We start from the raw sequence: 22,078 nt of genomic DNA on the forward strand, positions 1-22,078 counted from the left end.
TGCAGGTTGCACTCGTTGGGCAGCAAACACAAACTCCTGGAAGCGGTAAAGAGGAAAAAGTGCAGCTAAAAACAAATAAGCAAACAGGAACAAGTCTGTGTCTGTGAAACTCGTAGGTTGAGCAAACACGAGGAGCTGGTGTACGCGCGATGCTGAGGAGCTGGACACATTACCTTCACTGCGAAGTGCAGTAAAATGCTGCATATGCAAGGCTGAGATGTGATTAATATTGCAAGGTAATACGTAAATGTTGCTCAGAGATCATTTTACTTGGCAACCGATACACGAGCTGATACAATATGAAAATATTCCAAATTTGCATGACGGTCATTTGTAGGCAATTGGGACCAAACCCCAGTAACCTGGTTACTTCGTTCCGCTGCCCCATTCTGCTGTCATTTTAGGAGGACCGATATCTTTGGCCGGGTGGACAAATGTAGTCAGCACATAATCAAGGCTGCATTAGGGATTCCTCCGGAATGCGTATTGATCGACGGCAGACATAAAGGTCCTCTCGCAAGCCTTGAGGATCCGCACTCTCCCCTCCTCCGGTTTCCCAATAAGCACCTGTGGTCAGCTGGCGGAGGCTGGTAAGTGTGCGGCTGTAACAGCATACTTTGAAGGCATTCGGCCGGGGCCGCCGCCCACCCCACAGAAGGATCCGGAGAGGTCTGGGCTCTTGCGTTGTCCTTCTAGATTCACTCACCCCCTCCCCCCACCCAACATACAGCCCTTCGGGTGGTACAGTACCTGTCTTAGAGATTTACTATACGCTGTTAGGTTCGCAGATGAAGCTGTGTCTTAGCATCTCCACTTACCCCAATCACCATGGCGACAGCATTGCCATCGACGTCCTCCTGCGGCTACTCGAACGGGACACCCAAAAGTCAGGGGCATTGCTCTATATTAAGTAGCCGAATTTACACACAATGTCTACAATCACTTGTCCTGAGCGGGGTCACGGCAAGCTGGAGCCTAACCTGGAAACACAGCGTGTAAGGCTCAAGGGAGAGGGGACACATGTCGGATGGGACACCAGTCTACCACAAGGCACCCCAAGCAGGGCTTCAACCCCAAACCCACCACAGCAGAGGTCCCAGGTAAACCCACTGCGCTGCTATGGCCCCCATCTTTACAAATGTTCTTCTTTTATTATAAAAAGTGGTGGCAAGTCTCTTAATAATGTTATCAGCCATCACTTACCCAAACCTTTTCTCCAAGGTGATTTACACCATGAGCTTTGTACACTCAGCTAATTACACTGATTTACACTGAGTGGGGTGTAATTGAACGCATGAGAGGACGTGGACATTGTCATGGTCTGAATGCTGCCTCACAGCTCCAAAGAGTTATTTAGGAGACTCCTTCCTCCACTGCGATGCCCTCACCACCGGAAAACCATCAGCAAGGTTACAATTGCTACCTGGAGTCAGCTGGCAGTGCAGTGCTTAGAGGTGCTGCCTTTGGACTGAAAGGTTGCAGGTTTGAATCCCATCTGCAACTACAGTACCCATAAACATGGTACTTACCCTAAATTGCTCCAGTAAAACTTCCCAGATGTATACATGGGTAAATAACTGTAAGATGCATCAGATACATGTAAAATGTTTAACTCCCCCACCTGAGTGGGGGAACCTCTAGTGAAACAAAGCATGTGCAGTAAACCTCTTGTGTAAGCAGGGACAAAGTGAAAAATGACATCATTCTTCTGTTCTGAAGAGACCCCCCAGTAAGCTTTCGTAGATCAGCCCCCAAATGCAGATGGGGTTCGAGGGGCACAGTGGTGCTGCCAGCACAGCCCCTTTGCGAGCAGAGTGCTGTGCTCTGATGAAGGACCCCTTTGTGCGCCTGGGTGCCGTGGCGACCAGGAGCTGCGAGTGAAGCCCCTCCAGCCTCAGCCCTGGTGGGGGCCCGTGCTCTGTCTCCATTCATTAAGCCCTGGGTGCGAGGAGTGACATCATCACACGCCTGCCACCGAGCACCCAGCAGAGGGGGCAGATCTCAACCAGCTGTGTGTGTCAGCGCGGCGAGGCCCTTTCGCACAAAGCGCCTTTCACATGTCGGTGCTCTGGGGTCCTCACGCTGCCCGGCGCTCTCGGCCACTTCCTCTCCTGCTTTTTTTCCGTTCAGAAAAAAAAAAAAAATCCACGTCTAGTTATTTTTCTCCTCAAATGGAAGTCTTTTACGTAACAAGAATGAACTTGAGGAAGGAGTTTGAGCTCGGGAGAAGGAGTGAAAACAGAAGGAAGGCCCTGTTCGAGACTCCGCCCACCGTTTTTCACCTTTCTTGTTCTCGTTCACCTTTCGTTACCATGGCAACCGCTCCTTCTGAAGTTCCGGAGTTTCCCCAAGATGGCCGCCTGTCCCACGCTCCGAAGGTTTTTCCTCGCGGAAACGTCTACGCATCCCAGTCCGGGGACGAGAGCCGGGTCTCGGCAAAGCCCAGTAAGGGCGGAGGGGAGATGTCGAGTCTGCAGCTTGTTTGTGGGGGGGATGTAGGTAGGAATGTGCCGTCTGATGGGAAAGGGTCAAGGCCCATGCTTTTACAACACGCGATCTGTGACCTCGGCACGCTCCCCCAAGCGGGGGGCTTCAGAAAGCCCCTCTAATAGAGCAGGATGTTTACCATTCTCTCGACGCTGGTTAAGTGCAGTGTCACGACCACAATCTGGCAGCTTATTGACAGATTCAAAAAATAAAAGCAAAATTAAAAAGTGAGGCCTTTTTATAATTTATGATTTTAGGGAGGCTATAGATTTTAGTCATCAGTGGTGCATTTTAACGTCTGGGATCCTGTGTTCCTGGAACTCACCAAACAAAAAAAAAAAAGAATAGGGCTTTTAGGAATTTTAGAATTATCGGAAAAAATAATATGGAACGAAAAGATTACTTTCAGATTGTTCTGGAGCTATGGTCATACAGCCATGAGGACCACTGGGAAGGAAAGCATGACTATAACCACCAGATGTAGTGGATTTCTGGGTGGATGAGGTGGTCTCCAGAAGAACAACATGATAAAATTACTTTTTGATTGATCAAAATAGTTTTTTTTCTTTTTTTGTCTTCTGTTACTGATTCTTTTATTATGTAAAAAAGAAACTACACAAATAAAACAAGAGGCAACCTTTATCAAAAATGTGTTACATTAAGAGGTTCCAAATAACCAGTTAGAGTGCTGAAATCATCACTGTCGCTCATCACATGTTGACGTGTTTGAGTTTGCAGTGAGTCGCATGTTGGCAGCGGCGTCTTAGAAACACAATTAGAACGTTCCGGCAACGTGCGGCCCCAGGGAACCGGGTGGCTAGACAGCGGATGTGAAATGTAGCCGAGTCTAAGAGAGTCTGTGTGGGTTCCCCAGCTGCATCCCGGGCTGACACTGAAACCTCACCTCCAGCGTGGTACGGCCGGGCTGCGGCCCAGACTGGCCGCGGTAAGTAGTTTCCCTGCCGCTCGCTTTCGGTCCAGAAGGGCTTTCCTTCCGCCTGTGACATATTGAGAAACGATTGAGCGAAACCTACCCACTTTCAGGGCTAACCGTGTTATGCTCTCCGCTCCGCTAAAATGCAGACTTGTGGCCGGGAAACGACTCTGCGCTGTTACGTAAGGCATCTGACACCCCGGCGCCCTTTTCCGCTTCGCATTTTAGGCCTTTGGTGTTCGCAGAGGTCTTGTCGTTAAAATGGGAACGATCCATTTTCAGCCGCGACGTCATTCTCTTTGGTCACGCCGAAGGAATCCGTCTCGCAAATGACCGCTACCCTATCTGAATAAATTGGGTCTTTCTGTGTCTGAAGCTTGCCGCAGTTAGATTGGACCCCAGATTTCACCTCTCAAAGGAGGTTTGGCGTGTTTGTGAAAAATGCGGGGAAACGGGGGTCATGGGTAGTGCCGTAACTGGGTGCCCATTGTGAGTCCAGCCATTTTCTGATGTCTCCACACTCTGCAGGTTTGGCTGGTTTGAGGGTCAACATTCCAGGGACTTCGAAGATCTGCTTTCACCTGCTAAGCGACCTGGAGAAGTGAGCTTCTCAGTGTTGCTTGTGCCTGTGTGATTGCACCTTGGTTCGTTGCTCCCAGAAGATTCCTTGCGGTTTTTTCCCTGAAGACCAGTTTGGTTGGGTGCCTACAGGTTTGAACATAGTATCCAACTCCCTAAGTGTCTTAAGACCCTCTTGAGTGTCTTCAGATTTGACCCTATTAGTCATCCCATCAGCTGGGTTTCCACACACTTCAACGTGGAGATCATTTCTTCAGTGGGGGGCCTTCACATTCATTAATGGCACCCCCGTAGTTGGCTTTCTACCAGTTTCACCGTTGTGATCTCCACCGCTTTACGTTATGCTCGTTCTGTTGCTGTCGTTGTACCTAATTTTTATCTTCCTTTCTTTATACGGAGACGTACGGATCGCAGTCGTCTCGGTTTTGTCTCTGCATCCTCATCCTGGCGGGTTTCCTAACCGCCGATGTTTAACCAGTTGTGTTTAAAATGGGACCCAGAAGATCTGCAATTAAAACACCACCTGTGGTGAGACCATGAGATTGCTGGAGGTCAGGCTCTAAAACCCCAGATCCTCTCGTGGCTTGTGGCAAAGCCCTCACCGAAGTGAGACCCAGCCGCTCTCCACACGCCGGTCGTGAAGATGATGGATGGGCTTCGGGTCTTCATGGGCATAACCGCGCCGTCTCCGAGCATTGCTGGTGTCTCGGGCCGTCCTTAAGGCCCTTCCGCAGCTGTAGCTTCTTCTCCAGCCAATTTCCCAGGCTGCTCTCTGCTATGAGTACCACTGGTGCCTCATAACTCCTGGGCCGTGGGTTCAAATTTGGCTTGGTTTGCACTTAATTTGCATGTTCTCCCCATATTTGCGTGGGTTCCCTCACAGTGACCACTGATAATAGACGAGCTGATATATTGATCACCAGCAGGCTTTTATTCTATACAGCTGCAGCCGTCAAGCTAGACACTATTGCCTCTGTGTCTGCTTTGAAAGGCCCTGCTGTTGAACCCTGGAGTAGATACTGAATCGGAACTTCTTTCGTAAAAACATCCGTCTGCACAAATGGGTCAGACGGTGTTCCGTACCATTCCATTGCACAGAGCTCATCTCCAGGTCCACTTTTGGTGAGCTATGGCTGTGCGCATGCCACAAAGCCTGTCATTTTTTATTTATTTCCCTTGGTGTGGCAAAACTCACCTCTGTAAACACGCGCAGCTCTCCAGTTCGCTCTTTCCCTCCAGCCGCCATATGTAACGTGTTAGCAGCCACACGGCAGGTCCCGTCGCGGGGTGTTCACCCAGGCAGGGCGGAGCACCGACGCCTTGTTTGCTGTTTTTGGCCGAGTGCCGCCGTCCTTGGAGTGTTCAAGCAGGCAGGCGATCGTTCAGAATCCAACTCCCTGAACACCGCGGCCTCCATCCCCTTCCTCACAGTAGCAGCTGTTGCCGGCCTGTAACCCGCCTCGCTGCCGCTGAGCCCCGGCACACAAATCATCCCCTGCGCAAGTGTGTACGCGAGAAGTGCAGTAAAAAGCAACACTTGGTAGAACGAGGGCTCTCAGACGTTTTACTGTCTTTCAGTTTTTCTCAATTTCTTTCTTTCTTTTTTCTCTCTCTTTTGCGCCTTTGCCAAACTCCTATTATGCAGGAGCTATTTCCTCTTGGCCAAGAGCAGCCAGGGCCGCTGAGGGAGAAAATAAAGTGTCAGACACAGTTGTGGGAGGTGAACGATTACTGGAGACCAGCAGGTCCATCAATCCCACTGTGAGCTCGTGGTCTCCAGTCCTTTCTCCTTGAGGGGAAGCGATGGCTCTCCTAACCGTGCACTGATCCCATAGTGCTCTGTCCATTCATAACTGCTCTCAAAAAGAAGCAGTCATATTTGCGCAACGACGTCACCCAACATTAAAGTCCCAGGTGATGCGATGGAATGGCTATATCTGATGGAGGGAGTGCTCTGATTTATAGGTGACATCATCGATAGATGTGAGCAGTGAAATGCTGGAACAGAAAGCAGGGTCCCCGAGGGTCATGTGGTTTATGGCGGTCGATGGAGATTTCAGAGCCCCCAGAGCCATCTCAGAGATCTGGGCGATGTCCTGCCAAGACCCCATTGTGTAGAGGCTGAGAGAGCAACACATGTTGGGAATGACGGGGCCATCACCTGAGGGGAGGAAAGCTGGGAAAAGGCTATTCTTTTGGAGCACAACTGTGATGGCAGAAGTTTCCATCAGACCTTTGAGAGCGGGCAGGTGTGCCAAGGGTGGAATTCAAGTACACACCTTGCAAGGCAAGCCAAGCCTACCCAAGTCAACAGCCATGCGTGGACTTCACCTTGACTCCACCAAGAACTCAGTCCCTTCATAAATTGGATCACTGTCAGTAAGTCCAGGATACCTGGCATTTAAGAACTGCAGAACATCTCGATTGTTTCATGACGCCTAACTCTCCCACTCTGTGCTCGTGTCCCAGATGGGAACCTCAGCCTTGCATCCTTTTATTTGACAAGGAACGAGTGTATAAACTTAAAAAGTTTGTCTAGTGCTGTGATGTTCCAGCAATTCCTGATCTTCCCTAGTGAAGACAGAATGTCTCTCAATGCAAGTGGATCCCTGTCCAGTCTGGAGTTTTGCACAATATTTGTGTTCAGATATTCAATTCTAGATTTGTAACCAATCCTGATGAGTTATACTAGACCGTTAATCAGTCATGATGAGTTCTGCTAGACCTTTAACCAGTCACGATGAGCACTAGTAGATCATTAACCAATCACCATGAGTTCTGCATGGCCTTTAACCAATCTTGATGGGTTCTGCTAGATTAGTATTAGTGAGTATTCATTCATTTATCTGGCACTTTTCTTCAAAGTGACCTTCGGTGCTGGGTTTATACATTGATCGACACACTGATTTATCCATTTATACAACAGTGTAATTTTTACTGTACCAATTCAGTCTAAGTACCTTCATCAGGGGAAATGCAGCCAACATAGGGATTTGAATAAAGTCCTTAAGAGGAAAGCTGATGATGTTAACCGGTGCACCACCTGCTGCCCCTTTGTCATGATCGATTGTTCTTAGGTACACAGAAGGTGCTGCCGGTAGGACTCAGCAGTGAGGTAACCCTCAGGACCCCGGACAGGTTTCTGAAATTCCTTTTTACGACCGACTGAAGCCAGCTGATTTAAAGCACCTGTGCGTGTGCGCTGATGTCATAAATCCTGGGAGGAGCAAGCGAGCAGCCAAATTCTCACTCGGATGACTCTTGGCAAAACGTGGCGTCCCCCTTCAAAGTGATGATGGTTTCAATATGTTTCTGTGTTTTCACAATGTTCAGAATATTGAGCCTCCACTGCATGGTTCATCCATCGTTGCCATGGCGCCCACGATAATACGGTTGAGGCACGAGTTCGATGCTCTAGTACAGTGCACGTGTCGGGTCTAGAAGTTGACCCCCTGCGTGTTCAATCGGTGATAGCACCAGATGCAGTTTTTAATTTGTCTAAGCAGTAGATATGATTGGAGCCACGCGAGTGACTGTGTTCGTGCAGAGATGCTGTTACGGGGTGGAGCAGCAGGTGGAGTAGTGGTTAGGGCCGTTTCCCCTGAAATCAGAAGGTTCCTAGTTTGAACCTGACCTCCTGCTGTAGTACCCTTGCTCAAGGGATTTCCCCCAAATATACACCATAAAAATTACCATATTGTATAAATGGTCAAATTAGTGGATTCTAGTGTACGTATAACCTAACATTGCAGGTGTCTGTGGTTAGACGAGACAAATGCAGACCGCGGGGGGATGGAGGCACAAGGCTTGTAGCGAACATATTTACACTCGTGAGCCGAGGACACGACACGTCTTGCCGTGTTTTTGTGCCATCGGGGACATTTGTTATAGTCGGATGAGAAAGGAACTGGTGTGACTCATAAGGTGGCGTGCTGCAAAGGTGCACCGCTTCCCCTTCCATTGTCTGCGCCGAGATTAGTTTCCTTCTCCTCTAGCAAGACTCCGTCCAAAAAACAACTTTGTATAAAACGTGCATTTTAAAATAGCAAAAAATAACAAACACTGTTTAATACTGAGCCACGCCTTCCCCCTTCCCCAGCCGCCCAGCGAGGTACAGAATGGGTAAAAGCTGCTCGCTGTACATCCGGATGAAATTTCAGAAAAAACCAACGGTGTGTCCTGACAATCAAAAGCAGAATTAGAACATAGAGTGGATCTGCCAGGTGGGTTCGGTGTGATGTGTTGTGAGTTTGCGGTACGGGTGTCCCCTGTCGCGTCTCAGCTCGGCTCGGCTCTCGCTGCGCGTCCCTCGTGAGCTCCAGGGCTGACAGTATGCCGCTGTGATTGGGGCCCCGGGGAGCGCAGCGGGGCCCGAGTAAACACCTCGCGGCACCTCCCCAGGGCCCTCGAGGAAGCCGGGGAGGAAGTGGAGGGGGGAGGCAAGGGCGAGGCTGGAGAGGGAGGGGCGGGAGCAGAAAGCAGGCGAGAGGAAGATCAACAAATGGCCGCCCACACAAAGAGGCTGCCATCCTCTGCCGTGCAGGGCCCTTTGGGCGGGGTGCGGGCGGTGGCCTCGACTGCCTCAGGACTCGGGGGAATGCCTCGGGGGGGGGGGGGGGGGGGGGCGTGTGCAGTCCAAAGTCATTAAGACAGCTGAGGGAAAGCTGCACCCCTCCGGCACCCAGATGGTCCCCCCACCACCACCACCCGCAAGCTATTATGCCCCACATGGACATCAGAAGGTACCTTTCCAACATTCTGGTTCCATCATTACCAGAACATTTTGAACAGTTCAACGTCAAAGTGACTGTGATTGACAGCCGACGGCAACCAATGTGATCCGCAGAAGACGTTGCGGGTTGCAGTGACAGCGACTCGATTCGCTTTGCGGAGAGAAAGTTTAAACATTACATGCGGACGGTTCAGAAGTAATGAGAGGTGGGTGGCAGGAATGTAACAGAGTAAAAGTGTGTATCTTTCATTACAGCTGTGCTGTAGTAAAGGTGAAAAATGTTGGTAAAAACTCCCCCATTTAACGGAGTAAATGTAACTTGTCGATACCCACCTCTGGTTATAACCGCTATGCCACCTGCTGCCCCGACTAAATACGAGGATGAGGATAAAATGATGTGTACAGTACGCTGTATATGTGGGCAAAAGTTTATGCAGGGAACATAAATGATGGCTGGTGAAATAAATAATCGCTGGCGTGCCGCCAGACTTCTTGCCTGACCTCGGCCCCTGGAATCTCTGGAAGCAGGACTGAAGCGGTAGCGCCCTTCCTTCTGATCACTTTAAGATTACGCGTGGGTGGCTGCAAATTGTCCATAAAGCATTTATGCTGTAACCGAGAGCAGATCTGATGTTGTGGGGAAACAAAAAGTAATATGTATCAGGAAATTCAATTGTCTTGGTGCAGCTTTAAAGTCAGCCAGGCTTCCTCCCGCTGCAATGACCTACGTGCCCAGGGTTTCAGTCAGTGGTGGGGGGGCAAATAAATAAATAAGACTTTGTACCCCAGCTGGTGACACCACCGATAGGGGCCTTTTGTACATGACTGATAAAATTGTAACAATTGCAGCAGTGTGTTTTTTTTTTCTTTGATCGAATAGTGGGTGAGCAGACCGAAGCCGATGGGTTCAACCAAAACTTTCGATGGGCTGGTCTCACTTCCTGCAGCCTTACAAACAAACTCATCATTTGTTACTCAGGGCGTCAAGTTCAACTGATGTAAAAGTGTGAAATGTGTCCTTGTGCGGCAGAAACGTGACACATCTGAGGTCACGACTCCCAGCACATGGGTTCTGGGCCCTAGAGGTCGATGTAGGGGACCTCCCTTCTTCTCTGATACTGTCTCATAGTTTCGGTTCACCAGCTGGGCTTGTTTAGTGTGTCTTCCTAGCGAGACGCTTCCGAACGGCACAATCACACCGCGGGAGCACAAAAACAATGTAAAAATGGCGGAACCGACTTCACTCAAAAGTTAAATTCACAGGTGTGGAGACACCAGTGTGTAGAATGTCCCATGCTTTCGAGTGTCAAATTGTCATTACAATTAACCTTCATTGGTTGAACACCTTTGCCCAAGTGCTACAGAAGCAAATGTTCCATAATTTACCCATTGATACACCAGGGTATTCTTACACCATCAATTCAGGGTACGTACTTTGGTCAAGAGGACCACAGAAGGAGGTGGGATTCAAACTGGGCGCCTACCAGATACCAGCCCTAGTTATTACACCACCTGCTGTTGCTGCTGTGAGCATTCTGTCTGTCTGTGAAAGAACTGCAGATGCTGTCAGATACACATCTCTGCTTGGAGATAAACACCAACTGGTCTTTGAGTCTTCGTCAGTCTCTCGAGGATCTCTCCGGACAGCTGGGGTCTCGTGATTTTTCACCGTCTTCGAGCCGCAAGGTTGTCACGGTCGCGGAGGCAGCAGCGTGCACTCAGAATTGAGACGGGCTCCTCAAAACGCCAACAGACAGCACGCGTTGTCCCGAGTCCATCTGGAACGCACCTGTGACAGTTTGGCAAAATGGCACCTGGCCCTTTCTCGGCAACGGCCGGATGCGGTCGCCCGAGAGTCATTTCCTCACCAGGGGGTTTCGTCTCCCTCCCAAATGCGCGGAGGAGCTCCCAGCTCCCAGCAGGAGCCCGTCTGCACTCTAATCCACTTTGCAGCTCTTCTGATAACTCCATATCCGCGCCGGTTCCACCACAAGCCGGCGAGCGAGGCAGCGCTGCTCCTCCCGGGTAATTGAATAAAAGTAAACAAAGTGCCTCGCCAGTCGGATACTCGCCTCTCCTCCTGTCTCAAATTCACACAGCAGCGTGCGCTCGCTTTATTAATCGCCCTTAATTCATATCAGTCTGTTAGTCGTCCCCGATAAGGATGTCTGCCCAACAGCTTAATAACCATAATTTACTGCGCCATCGATCATTCGCCATGGAAACGACACAGCAGTGAGAATGGGGGGTTGGGTGGAATCAGCTTCCCTTTCTTGGCCACTTTTGGGTTAAAAAGGGAAGAAATGCAGAATGTGAAGTTGCGACGAGAGGCCAGTCGGGATGCAGGAGCTGCATTTTCCAAATAAATTTATCTCCTGCTTTTCTCCAAAGCATCTTACAATGTCAAGGTACCTACTGTTACTCATTTAAACAGCTGGGTAATTTGACTGGAGCAATTCAGGGTAAATACTTTGCTCAAGGGTACTACAGCTGCAGGTGAGGCTCAAACCGGTGACCTTTAGGTCCAGCAGTTCTAACCACCACTCTTTCAGCAAACCTGTTTGGGTTTGGAAGCTTGCAGTTGTGCTTCTGTGCCGCCTGCTCAAGAATAGTCCTGTGCTGCTGCACCAAACAGCAGATCCTTGGTGACAGCAGGTGGCGAAGCGGTTAGAAACATCATTTTGTGATCAAAGGACCTGAGATTCAATCCCTGCTCCTGCTGTAGATCAAGGTACTTTACCCTGGCCTGGTACAGTAAGAGCACCACGCGGGGTAAATAACAGTAAAGTTGTTGGTTAACGTATCATCTGGCGCTTTGATTTGTCTTGGAAGGAGGCATCAGCTAAACAAAGACTAATGATGTTGTCCTGTTTTGCTTAATGGGGCCTCAATGGCACCTTCGTGTCTGATTTATTTGACTCTGAATTTTAAAGCAGCTCACTAGTTAATGGTGAGAGGTTCTTTGAAGGGGGAATGACATTAATTCTAAGCTGGAGAGATAAAGAGAAGCTTCCTTGTCTTTGGTTGTAGTAGTTGACCACTGAAGGAAGCAGGTGACCGCTGACCTGCGGCCGAAGCCATGACCGTCCTTCCCTCGGTTTATTAATGTGATGATGGGTGTTAGGACGCTGCAGTAGTCGACAGGTGGCTGTGTCACACACCGAACGTAACTCGGGAGTATTATATTTAAACAAAGAACGCGAGCACGACTAATATGCTCGCACCAGGCTTGCGCTGGGTCGCGTGCCAGGAGGCATGTCGGAGCCATCATTCGATGACCGGGGGAGAACCGTGGTCGGAGAGCATCTGTCCATTCATCTCTTCGATTATTAGTCAGCCAACGTGGAAACGTCTCACCGCGGCGTGGAAATCAGGCACCACCGGTTCGCACTTACACACGTCGTTCCACGGCACCGCAATGCGGGACGGGACCCAAGTGCACGCTGCGATTGTGGGGAAAACACGGCGGTGCGTCAACGGAAGGTAACGGGGTCAGAGGCCTCAAGAGAACGGTGGGTGTGTTCAGGTGCGTTTCTGCCGGCGGCACGAGGGTCGCAGCCCGTGAACGGAGGGCCATGGGTGCAAGGGGTGGGGGGAACGGGAACTCCCCGACTGTGCCCGCTGACAGCCCGCTCTGGGCGCGGTGTTTTATTAACGCGGCCTCCTCGCCGTGTCAGTCGCGCGCTCGCTCCAAAAATAGCTCGCCCCGCGGCAGCGCCGCCGCGCCTCTAAAGTAACCAAAAATAAGCCCGAGGTCTGAAACGAGCCGAGGTAATAAAAGCTGCGCCTCTCTTTTTTTTGGCAGAGCTTCGCTGGCGACCGTTCGCTCGCCCCGCTATCTCCATGCGCCTCGCTCTCTCTCCGCGGGCCCCGTTCCGCTGAATTTTCCATTACCGCGTTGTTTACGCGCCGAGCCGCCGAACGAACGAGAACATCTCCAAGGAGCTGTAATTCAATTCCACAAACAGTCAGAGCGCCTAATACGTGCATTAATGGGGAAACATCAAAACGTTTCGAGGCACATGCCAGGTGTGAAAAGATGGTACTGCGTGTGCAGACAACGTCAGCAAATACATGTGGTATGTAAATGCCGGTAAGACGAGGTCGTGAGTACAGCTCTCTTGTTTTATTGAACATGTGACATTTCAAGGAAACGATATATGTTACGTTGGGCAGCAGGTGGCGTAGCGGTTAGAGTTGGCACCTTGTGATCAGAAGTCCCTGGGTTTTTTTGACACACATCCTGCTGCAGTACCCTTGACCGAGGTACTTACCCTGAATTGATTCGGTAAAAATTACCCTAAGGTGTAAAAATGGGTAAATCAGTGTAGGTAGTTTAGTGTTCAAACCGCACACTGGATAAAGGAGTGATATATGTGGAATGTGCTGGAAAGTCCAGCAGAGTTCTTAAGTACATTATTTAAATCAATGTGATACCAGTGCCTGGTGACCACAACCACGACAGTCATTTGTTGCTAGGATCTTGTTCAGAGCGGCTCAGATTTATGCCGGAATACTGAGTATTCTGTCTGGGAAATGATAGAAATTATTAAATCAATATGCCTTTGGTGAAATCAAAATTCAGACTTTGTGGGATGAAATCACTTCTTAGAGTTTTTCAGCCTCTTTCAGCATGATGTTTCGTGACCTTGGATAGCTAAAACAATCAATCTTTTTGGTTTTATGATTATTATATTTTTATCATCATCGTCATCATCTCTGCTGTTGCTACTGCTGTACCTTTCAGCACAAACTTTACCCTGAACTCATACAATAGAAATTGTGAGGTGGTATAAATGGGTAAATCAGGGTAAGTAGCTTAGTCTTCAAGCCTTGCAGTAGAAGTCACTTTGGACAGCATGAGCCGATAAGTGAATAAATTAATGCAATAAATACATTTCTCTTTTATTATGATCCGTGGACAACTGAGCTTCCATCTGAGCAGGATTTTGAGATATTTTAAGGGAAGATGCAGCTGAGCGTTTGAATTAATTCCATCACGTCTGAAACGAAACCTGGAGTTGTACGAGTGCTGGGAAAGAGGGTTCGTCGGAAAGAAAAAATGTATTAAACTGACATGTATGAAGTTATTCATGGTAAAGAAATGAAGAGAGGCAAGATAATAAACGCAATACACAATAAAAAACGAGTCACACCTTCGCACCAGTTAACTGTGCACAACGCCACACACGCCTCAAAGGCAGCTATTCATAAAACGGCACGTGTAAATTTAGCCATTAATGAGCCAAAAATAGTCGTTCCGCCAGATAATAGAACGGCAAACAGCATCAGGCTGCTCTAAATAAACTCGTCTCAAAAGCTGTGTGGTCTCAGCACCTCGCCACATCCTCTTTCAGTGGCTGTCTTGACGTTCGTGCTGAGAGCAACGCGGCCTCCGGATGCCAGGGCCCCTGCGCTGGTGGCGAATAGCTACCTGTTATTTATTTATTTTTCTCACAATTTTTTTTTTTTTAATTTTTTTTAAAGCAGCAGTGGAAAACTCGAGGGGAAAATGGAAAATATTAGATGATAAAGAAGAAACGTGGCTGCGGTTGCCGTGTGGGCGGGGCGAGTTCGACGGAGGCACTGCGAGGGCGTCCGAAAACAGAAGGACTCAGACGTTTTTCTCTGAAAATAGGAAAAGCAGATAAACCCGACTCTCCTAACCGCACGTTTATCTCTCAGGAGCGTCTCAGCCTCTTTGAAGCCAAATGCAGCCCCGTAGCCGTTACAGACGTGCCGCACGGCAGGCCTCGGGGGCGTTGGGGCGAGGCCCGTCGCTGCAGGTGGGGGCCCGTCCGGCCTCAGGCAGGTTGCGCATCTGCATCGTGTCCTTTCTTTCTTGTTCCAAGACATCATTTGGAAGAGAGATAATGAATCCAGTCTGATTAACCTTCTCATTTTATTTCAGACAAATGTCATTTTCATAAAAGTGCGTTTAGTGCGGTAAAACGCCTCTTTTCTGTTTCACGATGATGAAGTCAAGCAGCACTATCTTGACCTCCAGTGAGCATAAAGCCCTAAAGACTATTGAATTTTGTATTTATTTCAGGGTTTTTCTGCACTCTGTTTGTTCCCGATATTTGTTCTGTCTTATCTCTTTTATTTGTGATAATATTTCTTTCTCTTTTGCATGCAAATCGCAGGGGATTTAATTACAAAAAACAGAAGTTCCGATTAGGTAAGAAGGAGCAATTAGAAGGGTAGTGGATCATAACTCTGCCCTGGATGCGTGTTCTCCACAGGGACACACGCGAGCGCCGACGCTGTGCGCCGCCACCGTGCTCTCGGGTGCGAACGTGCCGCAAGCGCCTTGCAAACGGGGACATCTAGTATCTCGTCTTGCGGTTTTTTATTTTCCTCTTCAGGCCACACGTGCTGAAGCTGCACGCAAGCAGGCCGGGCTCTGAAACCCTCATGCTGCAGAGGTGCAAGACACTGAAGTGTTCAAAATAAAAAAAATCAGTGGAATGTTCCAGAACGAGGCGTCACATGACCAATAGTCAGTGTCAATATGCACTGATGTGCACTTGTGACCATGAGCGCAGTGGATACAGACGCTCTGTAGCTTCGTCAAGATGGTGCAGCTGGCGGCCTCACGGTTTGCACTCATGCCTTGCAATACTAGGGCCCAGATTTGAACCCCATTTCCATATGTATTGTGCAACCTTTAGGAAAATGTCGGTGCATCACATAAGCCATGAGGCAGCTGCCGGAACTCAAACGGACCTTGTTACTCGTTGACCTTGTTATACAACAGTACAGCATCTTTTCTCGAGCTCAACGACCTTCCTGTCATCATCCTACATCCTACTCGGGGTAGGAGGCGTTGTGTTGCCTTGCAGTCAGGGTTCAAATCTCACTCCGGCTGCAGTACCCTTGATCAAGGTACTTACCCTGAACTGCTACAGTAAAAAATTAGTCTGCTGCATAAACGGGGAAATCAGTGTAAGTGGCTTAGCGGACAAACCTCACATTGTAAGTCACTTTGGAAAAGTTATTATTAATTCATTTAGGTTGTGTTTTTTCCAGTGTGACTCACAATATTTAAATACACTGATTTACTGAGTTATATACCTTAGTCACTCTTACTGTATAAGTTCAGGGTATGGACTTTGATCTAGGGTACTACAGCAGCAGTGGGGATTCAAACCTGGCTCTTCTGAGTGAAAATCAGTCAGCAGCTCTAACCACTGCACCACCTGCTGCTAGGAATATTGGCGGTGATTTTTTCACCACACGGCGCTGACTGCTCTCAGTCTTCTTCACCGTGTTCCTGGATGTGATGCTCAGACGTTTTCTCCACTCGCCATCCAGCCAACGCCCATTAAATTATCCCCCATATAATCATTAGCTAAATAACTCCTTACTCATTCACTCATTCACACACATGTGTAGCGAGGGGCTTCGAACAAAGTGGTCTCCGTGCCTCCCATGTGTTGCCTGCGGCTCAGGTGAAGTATTTACCAGAAATGCTTTGGGTATGAGAAACGTATGACATAATCACAATCTGGATCTCCAAAGCTGGGCAGCGCCCTGCCTTCACAAGCTTTACCTCATCCTGTGTTGGAACAACCGAAATAAAATCAAAAGCAAGATGTATTATGTCGCTGCGTCAAATGGCAAGAAGTGCATTTGCATCGAACGACCAAATGCCATGAACATGGAAACAGTTTATATTAAACTCATTAAAGGCATGTAATGTTGGGATAAAACAAGAAAAAAGAAAATCAATGGGTTGTTTCCACTCGTACAAAGGACCTTAGCGTGTGGCCCGGTGCCAGTCAACGTACCGCCGACGGCTGCTGCGCTTCTCAGCGCCTCGCAATTACGCTGTTGAGAAATGCAGGCAGTGCCCGAATCTGAGAAATAAAAAGACCGAAAACCATATACTGATTGAGAAGTATTCAGTTTGGCATCTTCAGAAAAATATCTGTTACCTTTCGTAGCTCAAACCAACAACCGGTTTGTCACAGACGTTTGTCTAAATCACATGACTGATAATCAGACAGAGGCTGTTTAATTATTACCAGGATCAGTAAAGTGCATTGGTTCGTTCCGAGGAAGTCACAAGGACATACTCCTTGGGAGGTCGATGGGGACGACGTTGCCCTGGGGGCACAGAGAGGGGTACAGAGGGGGTTCTGTTCCTATTCACACAGTGGCTGTTCCGTGGGCTTCCCTCTCAGCAGGTCAGCATCAGGACCGGTGTCCCTGTAAACCTCGGAGCCCATTGCAGTTCGCATTGGCCACGTTCAGACCCAACAACCTGCTGAAGGAGTAACGTGAAAGGGCACTGTGGTGATACTAGGCAGTCCTGGCATCTCCAGCGTGGGTTCATTGCGTCAGTGCATCTGCAGTTTGTTTTCAGTTCTCATCACTTTGTGGGCAGTGACACCGATCAGCAGCGTTGCAGGTTTTACACAAATTGTTCATTCTGAAAGTGGCTCTGCTGCCTCGTCTAAATCACTTTTTGCACTTGTGTTTCCCTCAGGTTTATACGTGAAGTGCTAACAACTCCATGCTTTACCAAAAGAGGTTTTTTTTGTTCAATAAAACATTACATACTTAACTCGTAGTACACGAGCTGCTCAGTTTACAAAATTGTGAGCACAAGTCTGTTTGTAACTCGTTTTGTTCATAACTTTGTCGTCACTTTTTGTTCTCGGTAAAAACTTAATAATGCAGATGTCCCTTGATTTTTCCACTACTTAGCTTCTGTAAAATCCTCAAATATTGCTATAATGAAAAAGTACCATCTACAGCACAATCTGTGAAGAAAATACACAAAGTAAAAAATAAGTTAATGACACAAAAGTGTTTGCATCTTCAGAAATGTGTATGTCAACAGTTTGTACCATGAGGATCCCGTTTGCTTTCGTCCCAAGTTTAGTTCATTAACAACTGTGTGGGTATATGTTTCAACAGGGACTTGACCCTGAAGGTTGCAGGTTCATGTCCCGAAACAAGTCTATAGATAGATATGTCGATACTTTGTTGTCTCTGAACAAAATTGTTCAATAATTTTTATTATAATAAAATGAGAAAATTTGACTGTTGGAGGTGTAGGAGAGGAGACAAGAGGCAGCTTCACTGTAAGATAACCTCTCACTTTCTGTCTTCTCCTTCCAGTTAATGAAATCATCAGGAACGACCTCTCAAGCATCTCGGTCCACAGCCACGCGTAGACTTCCGCAGCTCTGAAGCCCCCCCAGGAAGTAAAGATGGAGGTGAACTGACTAATCCCATGCCAGGTTGGCGTGCTGCGGCAACGCCCACCCGGATCCCCCAGACCCTCTCTCTGAACCTCAGAACCCGGCTCCCTGACCGAACCGAGAGCTGTCCCGCACCATGGGCCTGGAGAGGCCTCCTGTGCTCATAAACGAGAAAACTGCATCGTGACCGAAACCCACATTCGATCGATAGTTTCTGCTTTGGATGGAGGTGGGGAGGGACTTAAAGAAAATGTCCTCAGAAACCAAACTATCTGCCTTAAAGACATTCTTCCAAAAGCCCACAGTTCCAGACGGCATTTCCAGATTTACCGTGGTGAGTGGCATTCAGGGCCACAGGAAGAAATCCAGCTGGCTTCTTTTGGCTGACGTGTCCTGCCAAGAGCGAGCAGCCAAGGAAGTGCCTTACACCACCAGCAAGCCAAGACACAAGCCTGTTCGTTGTCATCGTTTTTAATTGATTCTTTGTTTTTGCTATTCTTGTTCTTGTTCTTCTTGTTGTTGTATTCATGTTTACTGGAGGCCAGTAGCTGGAAACAAAAGGGGTTTGCCTAAAGAACCTTTGTTGTCTCAATGCCATGGTCTGTCGATAAAAATGTACATCCTAGCATACTTCGTAGAAATCGTATCAAAAATGTACGGCTTAGTTGTGTATCGTCGCTTTTCTCGCCGCACTCTGGCCCATCGTTTAGCTATTTTCTACATGTATCAAAACCCTTCTTGTGTGTTTTTACCATGGCTGGAAAGGCAGCCGGCACATTTCTCTCCAGAGACTCCGCCTTTGCGTTTTAACACGTCGGTCAGTGGCCGTGAAGAAGAGCACTTTTGACCTCTGACCCCCCACGGCACTTATCGAGATACAGCGCCATCCAAAGTTCCGCAGAGCTAGTAGAGTACGATGCCTTTCCTTAGTGCCTGTGCAGGGTGCACATCGTGGTGATTTAGCTACCTGCCTTCATATTAATGCACCATGGCTACAGGCCCCGGCTTGTAATATAACTACCTGTCTGCATATCAACTTCGTCAGGGTTTCACACTTAACTCTTTTTAGAGACTTAATGCAAGTCACAATGCATGTAAATAGGTTTGTTGCTGCATAATTTATATATACGTATATATAATAAATATATATTTACATATATTAGTATAATTTTGCTCCTGCTCTTTTTCTTGGAGGGAAATTGACTTAAGCTGGCAATAATGGATTTTTTTACATATGTGTACCAAAGGATTCTACTTTTGGTGAAGTTATTGTTCGAGCTTCTAACCCTGGATGTTATGTCTGACAGTGGTAGCCATCTCAAAGAATGTACGCACTTTGATGGTGATCTCGGGCGAGACCGATTTCTGCAACTCAAAAGACCAAAAATTTTTTCCAGGGACGTCCAAAAAAAAAGGATGACAAATATGAGACTGAACTGCAGAATCGTCTCTCATCGAGTACCGATCTTCAGCACTGTCTAAAGTGACTATTGTATATTTATACATTGCCTATCAAATGCATGCAAGCAATATTACCGCTGATCATATTTTAGCTTATATTTACCATTTAAACAGCTAACCGAACACACAGGAATGAAGTTTCTGCTCATAGTGTATGTGATAGCATGGTTACCTATCGGCATTTAGAAGTATACATATATATATATATATATATATATATATATATATTGTGCCTCATCATTCAGTGTCTCAGCTGGGTGGTGCCGTGGCCCGGACTCAGCCCGTTCAGACACAGTGAAATGTACTTCCTCTTGAATATGAAATATTTATGGGATTTTAAAGTGGGTAATGTGTATTATGTTTATGCATACCTTACGTGGTCTTCAAGGAATGATACTGAGATATTTAAAAAGCCATATTAGTCATATTTGCACATTACTGTGAAGACGAGGATATAATATGGGCCCCTCTCATGTAAAGGCGATTTATGGAGCTGCATTTTAATGGCTTGCGTCTTCTCCCGCTGTCTTTGCCACACGGCGCAAACAATAACACGTGTCCCAGTGCTTCTCCAAGCTTTGCTTATGCTGCATATTATAAACAAATATTATACGCAATGTTTTATCCTCTGGGCTGCCCTCGGCGATATGTCAAAACATCCAGGCAAATTGAATATTGAAAATTTTACCATTGAAACTATCTACCCCACTTTTTATTTGCCAGTGTATGTTGAATGTATTATTATAGTTTTTTTTACCATGTCCTTTTATTGGTCACATGGCTGTGCTTTAGCTCAAGACTTTTATGACCAACTGAGTTTTGAATTTCCATGTTTTTTTGTTTCCACTGTCTTTCTTTTACTCCTCTTGATAATGTTAAACAGATTAATGCTCTCCTTTTGTACATTACTGGGCTTTATGTTGAAAAAAGAATCCATGGCTCTGTAAAGTGTGTGTTTTGATCGATGACCGTCCTCCCCATCAGTGCGTTCAGTAGCCGCCTTCGCTTCCGCTGCACGCTAAGGTATCATCGTGCACAGCTAGTGAATTTAACACACGCAGCTTGCTAGCCGTACGTCCCGGACACGAGGGGGGCCTCCGTGCTGCGGGGGGGTTCACCCTCTCTGTGTACGTGTGTGTCTCTTGGACCCGAGCAGCAGGCGTTCACGGTGTCCGCAGCGACAAGCACACGGCGGAGGTGGTCTGTTGCGCCTTGGCGACGTGGTCACGGGCATGCTGCTGCCACCCCCCCACCACCATCACCACCACCACCACCACCACCACCCGGCCCCCCTGCCACCGGCCACCTGGCTGTCCAGCACACTTTTTCCACCTCGTGAAAGTCCAAATCTGCCATCGCCATAGCGACAGGTTGGTGGGGGGGGGCACCTCGTGCCCGTCCGCGGCATCCCGAAATAGCTGCTCTATTTAAAGCTCTTGTCGCACTTGTTTGTTTTTATCTCAGCCCCCTCCTTCTGGATCAAGTTGGAACAATATTGAGATGTGTCACGGTTACCTCTGACAGATAGTAATGTAGTTCGCAAATACCCTGATCTTTGAGTCTGTATATGCAATAAAGAAGCACAAAAACACTTGTGTTGCTTTTTCTTCCTTTGTGGTGTGTGTGTGTGTGTGTGTGTGTGTGTGTGTCTCTGTGCAGAGAACCAGTTTTATAAGCCATTAGTTTATCCAAATGTAAAAAGGGCTGTCGGTTTCACGAGAGTCTCACACTGATGGTGGTTATTTTCACTTTCACTTTGCTCACTTTTATAACTTACATTAAAATATATTTATTAATTTGTCACTTTTCTCCAGAGGAGCTTACATTGTTCAGCTACTTACAGTAATTCCACTAACCCATTTCTAAATCATGGTAAGTCCCTTGATCAAGAGTGCTGCAGCAGTAACGTGACTCAGACCTTGACCCTATGTGTGTAAATGTCGGAGCTCTAACCACTACACCACCTGCTGCCACCTTTATTTTTCGTTGATGAAGGGGAAAAAAAAATCACTTTTATTTTGTTTCGTTTTCTTGAACAAAGGTCAAAGGTGTTGTTCCAAAAATAACATGATTTTTTTTTTTTCAAAGCCGAATAACTAAAAGCCGTCGATATGGCGACACATCTCCACGGCGATCGCAATGTGCCGCCACCCCTCCCCCGCTGTGGCCACGTGGCCTCCACGCAAGGCAACGGCCGGACTGGCGAGTTACTGCTAATCCCTCGATTTTCACTGCAGCACTTCCTCCTGTCCCCTGGTCCCAAAGCGCCTGTTCGCCCAGCTCTTACACACTAAGTATAAAGACAGGCAGGGATTCTTTTTTGCCACGCAGCCCGTAGCCTCTAACATCTGCAAATCGTAAATTGCGCATATGCCTCCAATGCAGGGGGCGCTCGAACCCAGGACTCGGGTCACTTTAAAGGGCCGGCGCTCAGCCACGCAGGACCGAGATGTCCCCCATCTCATAAAGAGCTGCGTGGACATTCCTCACATTTCAGGATGCGAAGCCAGGAAAGGGGGGGCTTTACCTCAGCAAGGATGGTGACTTACTTAGTCGCATCACGCACTCTTTCATCCACTGCCTCCAATTTTCCACTGTTTCCGCTACAGCTGGATCTCTCATATCGCAGCAGTAAACTGCCGTTATTAGTGTGGTGCATTGTGGGAAGCC

The 22,078-nt window shown here is 47.9% G+C and overlaps 1 protein-coding gene across 3 annotated transcripts in view; it reads left to right on the plus strand.

The window, feature by feature from the left end:
• The window catches only part of LOC108940507 (nuclear factor of activated T-cells, cytoplasmic 1-like), a 64,554-nt gene extending 45,513 nt beyond the window's left edge, over window positions 1–19,041 (plus strand). For all 3 annotated transcript variants that reach the window (XM_018762744.2, XM_018762745.2, XM_018762742.2), the window contains one exon: window positions 17,865–19,041. In XM_018762744.2, the coding sequence (XP_018618260.1) occupies window positions 17,865–17,920 (56 nt within the window). In that variant the 3' untranslated portion in view covers window positions 17,921–19,041. The remainder of the gene's footprint in view (window positions 1–17,864) is intronic.
• The last annotated feature ends 3,037 nt before the right edge of the window (window positions 19,042–22,078 follow it).

The sequence above is a fragment of the Scleropages formosus genome, chromosome 18 (assembly GCF_900964775.1).
Source record: "Scleropages formosus chromosome 18, fSclFor1.1, whole genome shotgun sequence".
Taxonomy (NCBI): Eukaryota; Metazoa; Chordata; class Actinopteri; order Osteoglossiformes; family Osteoglossidae; genus Scleropages; species Scleropages formosus.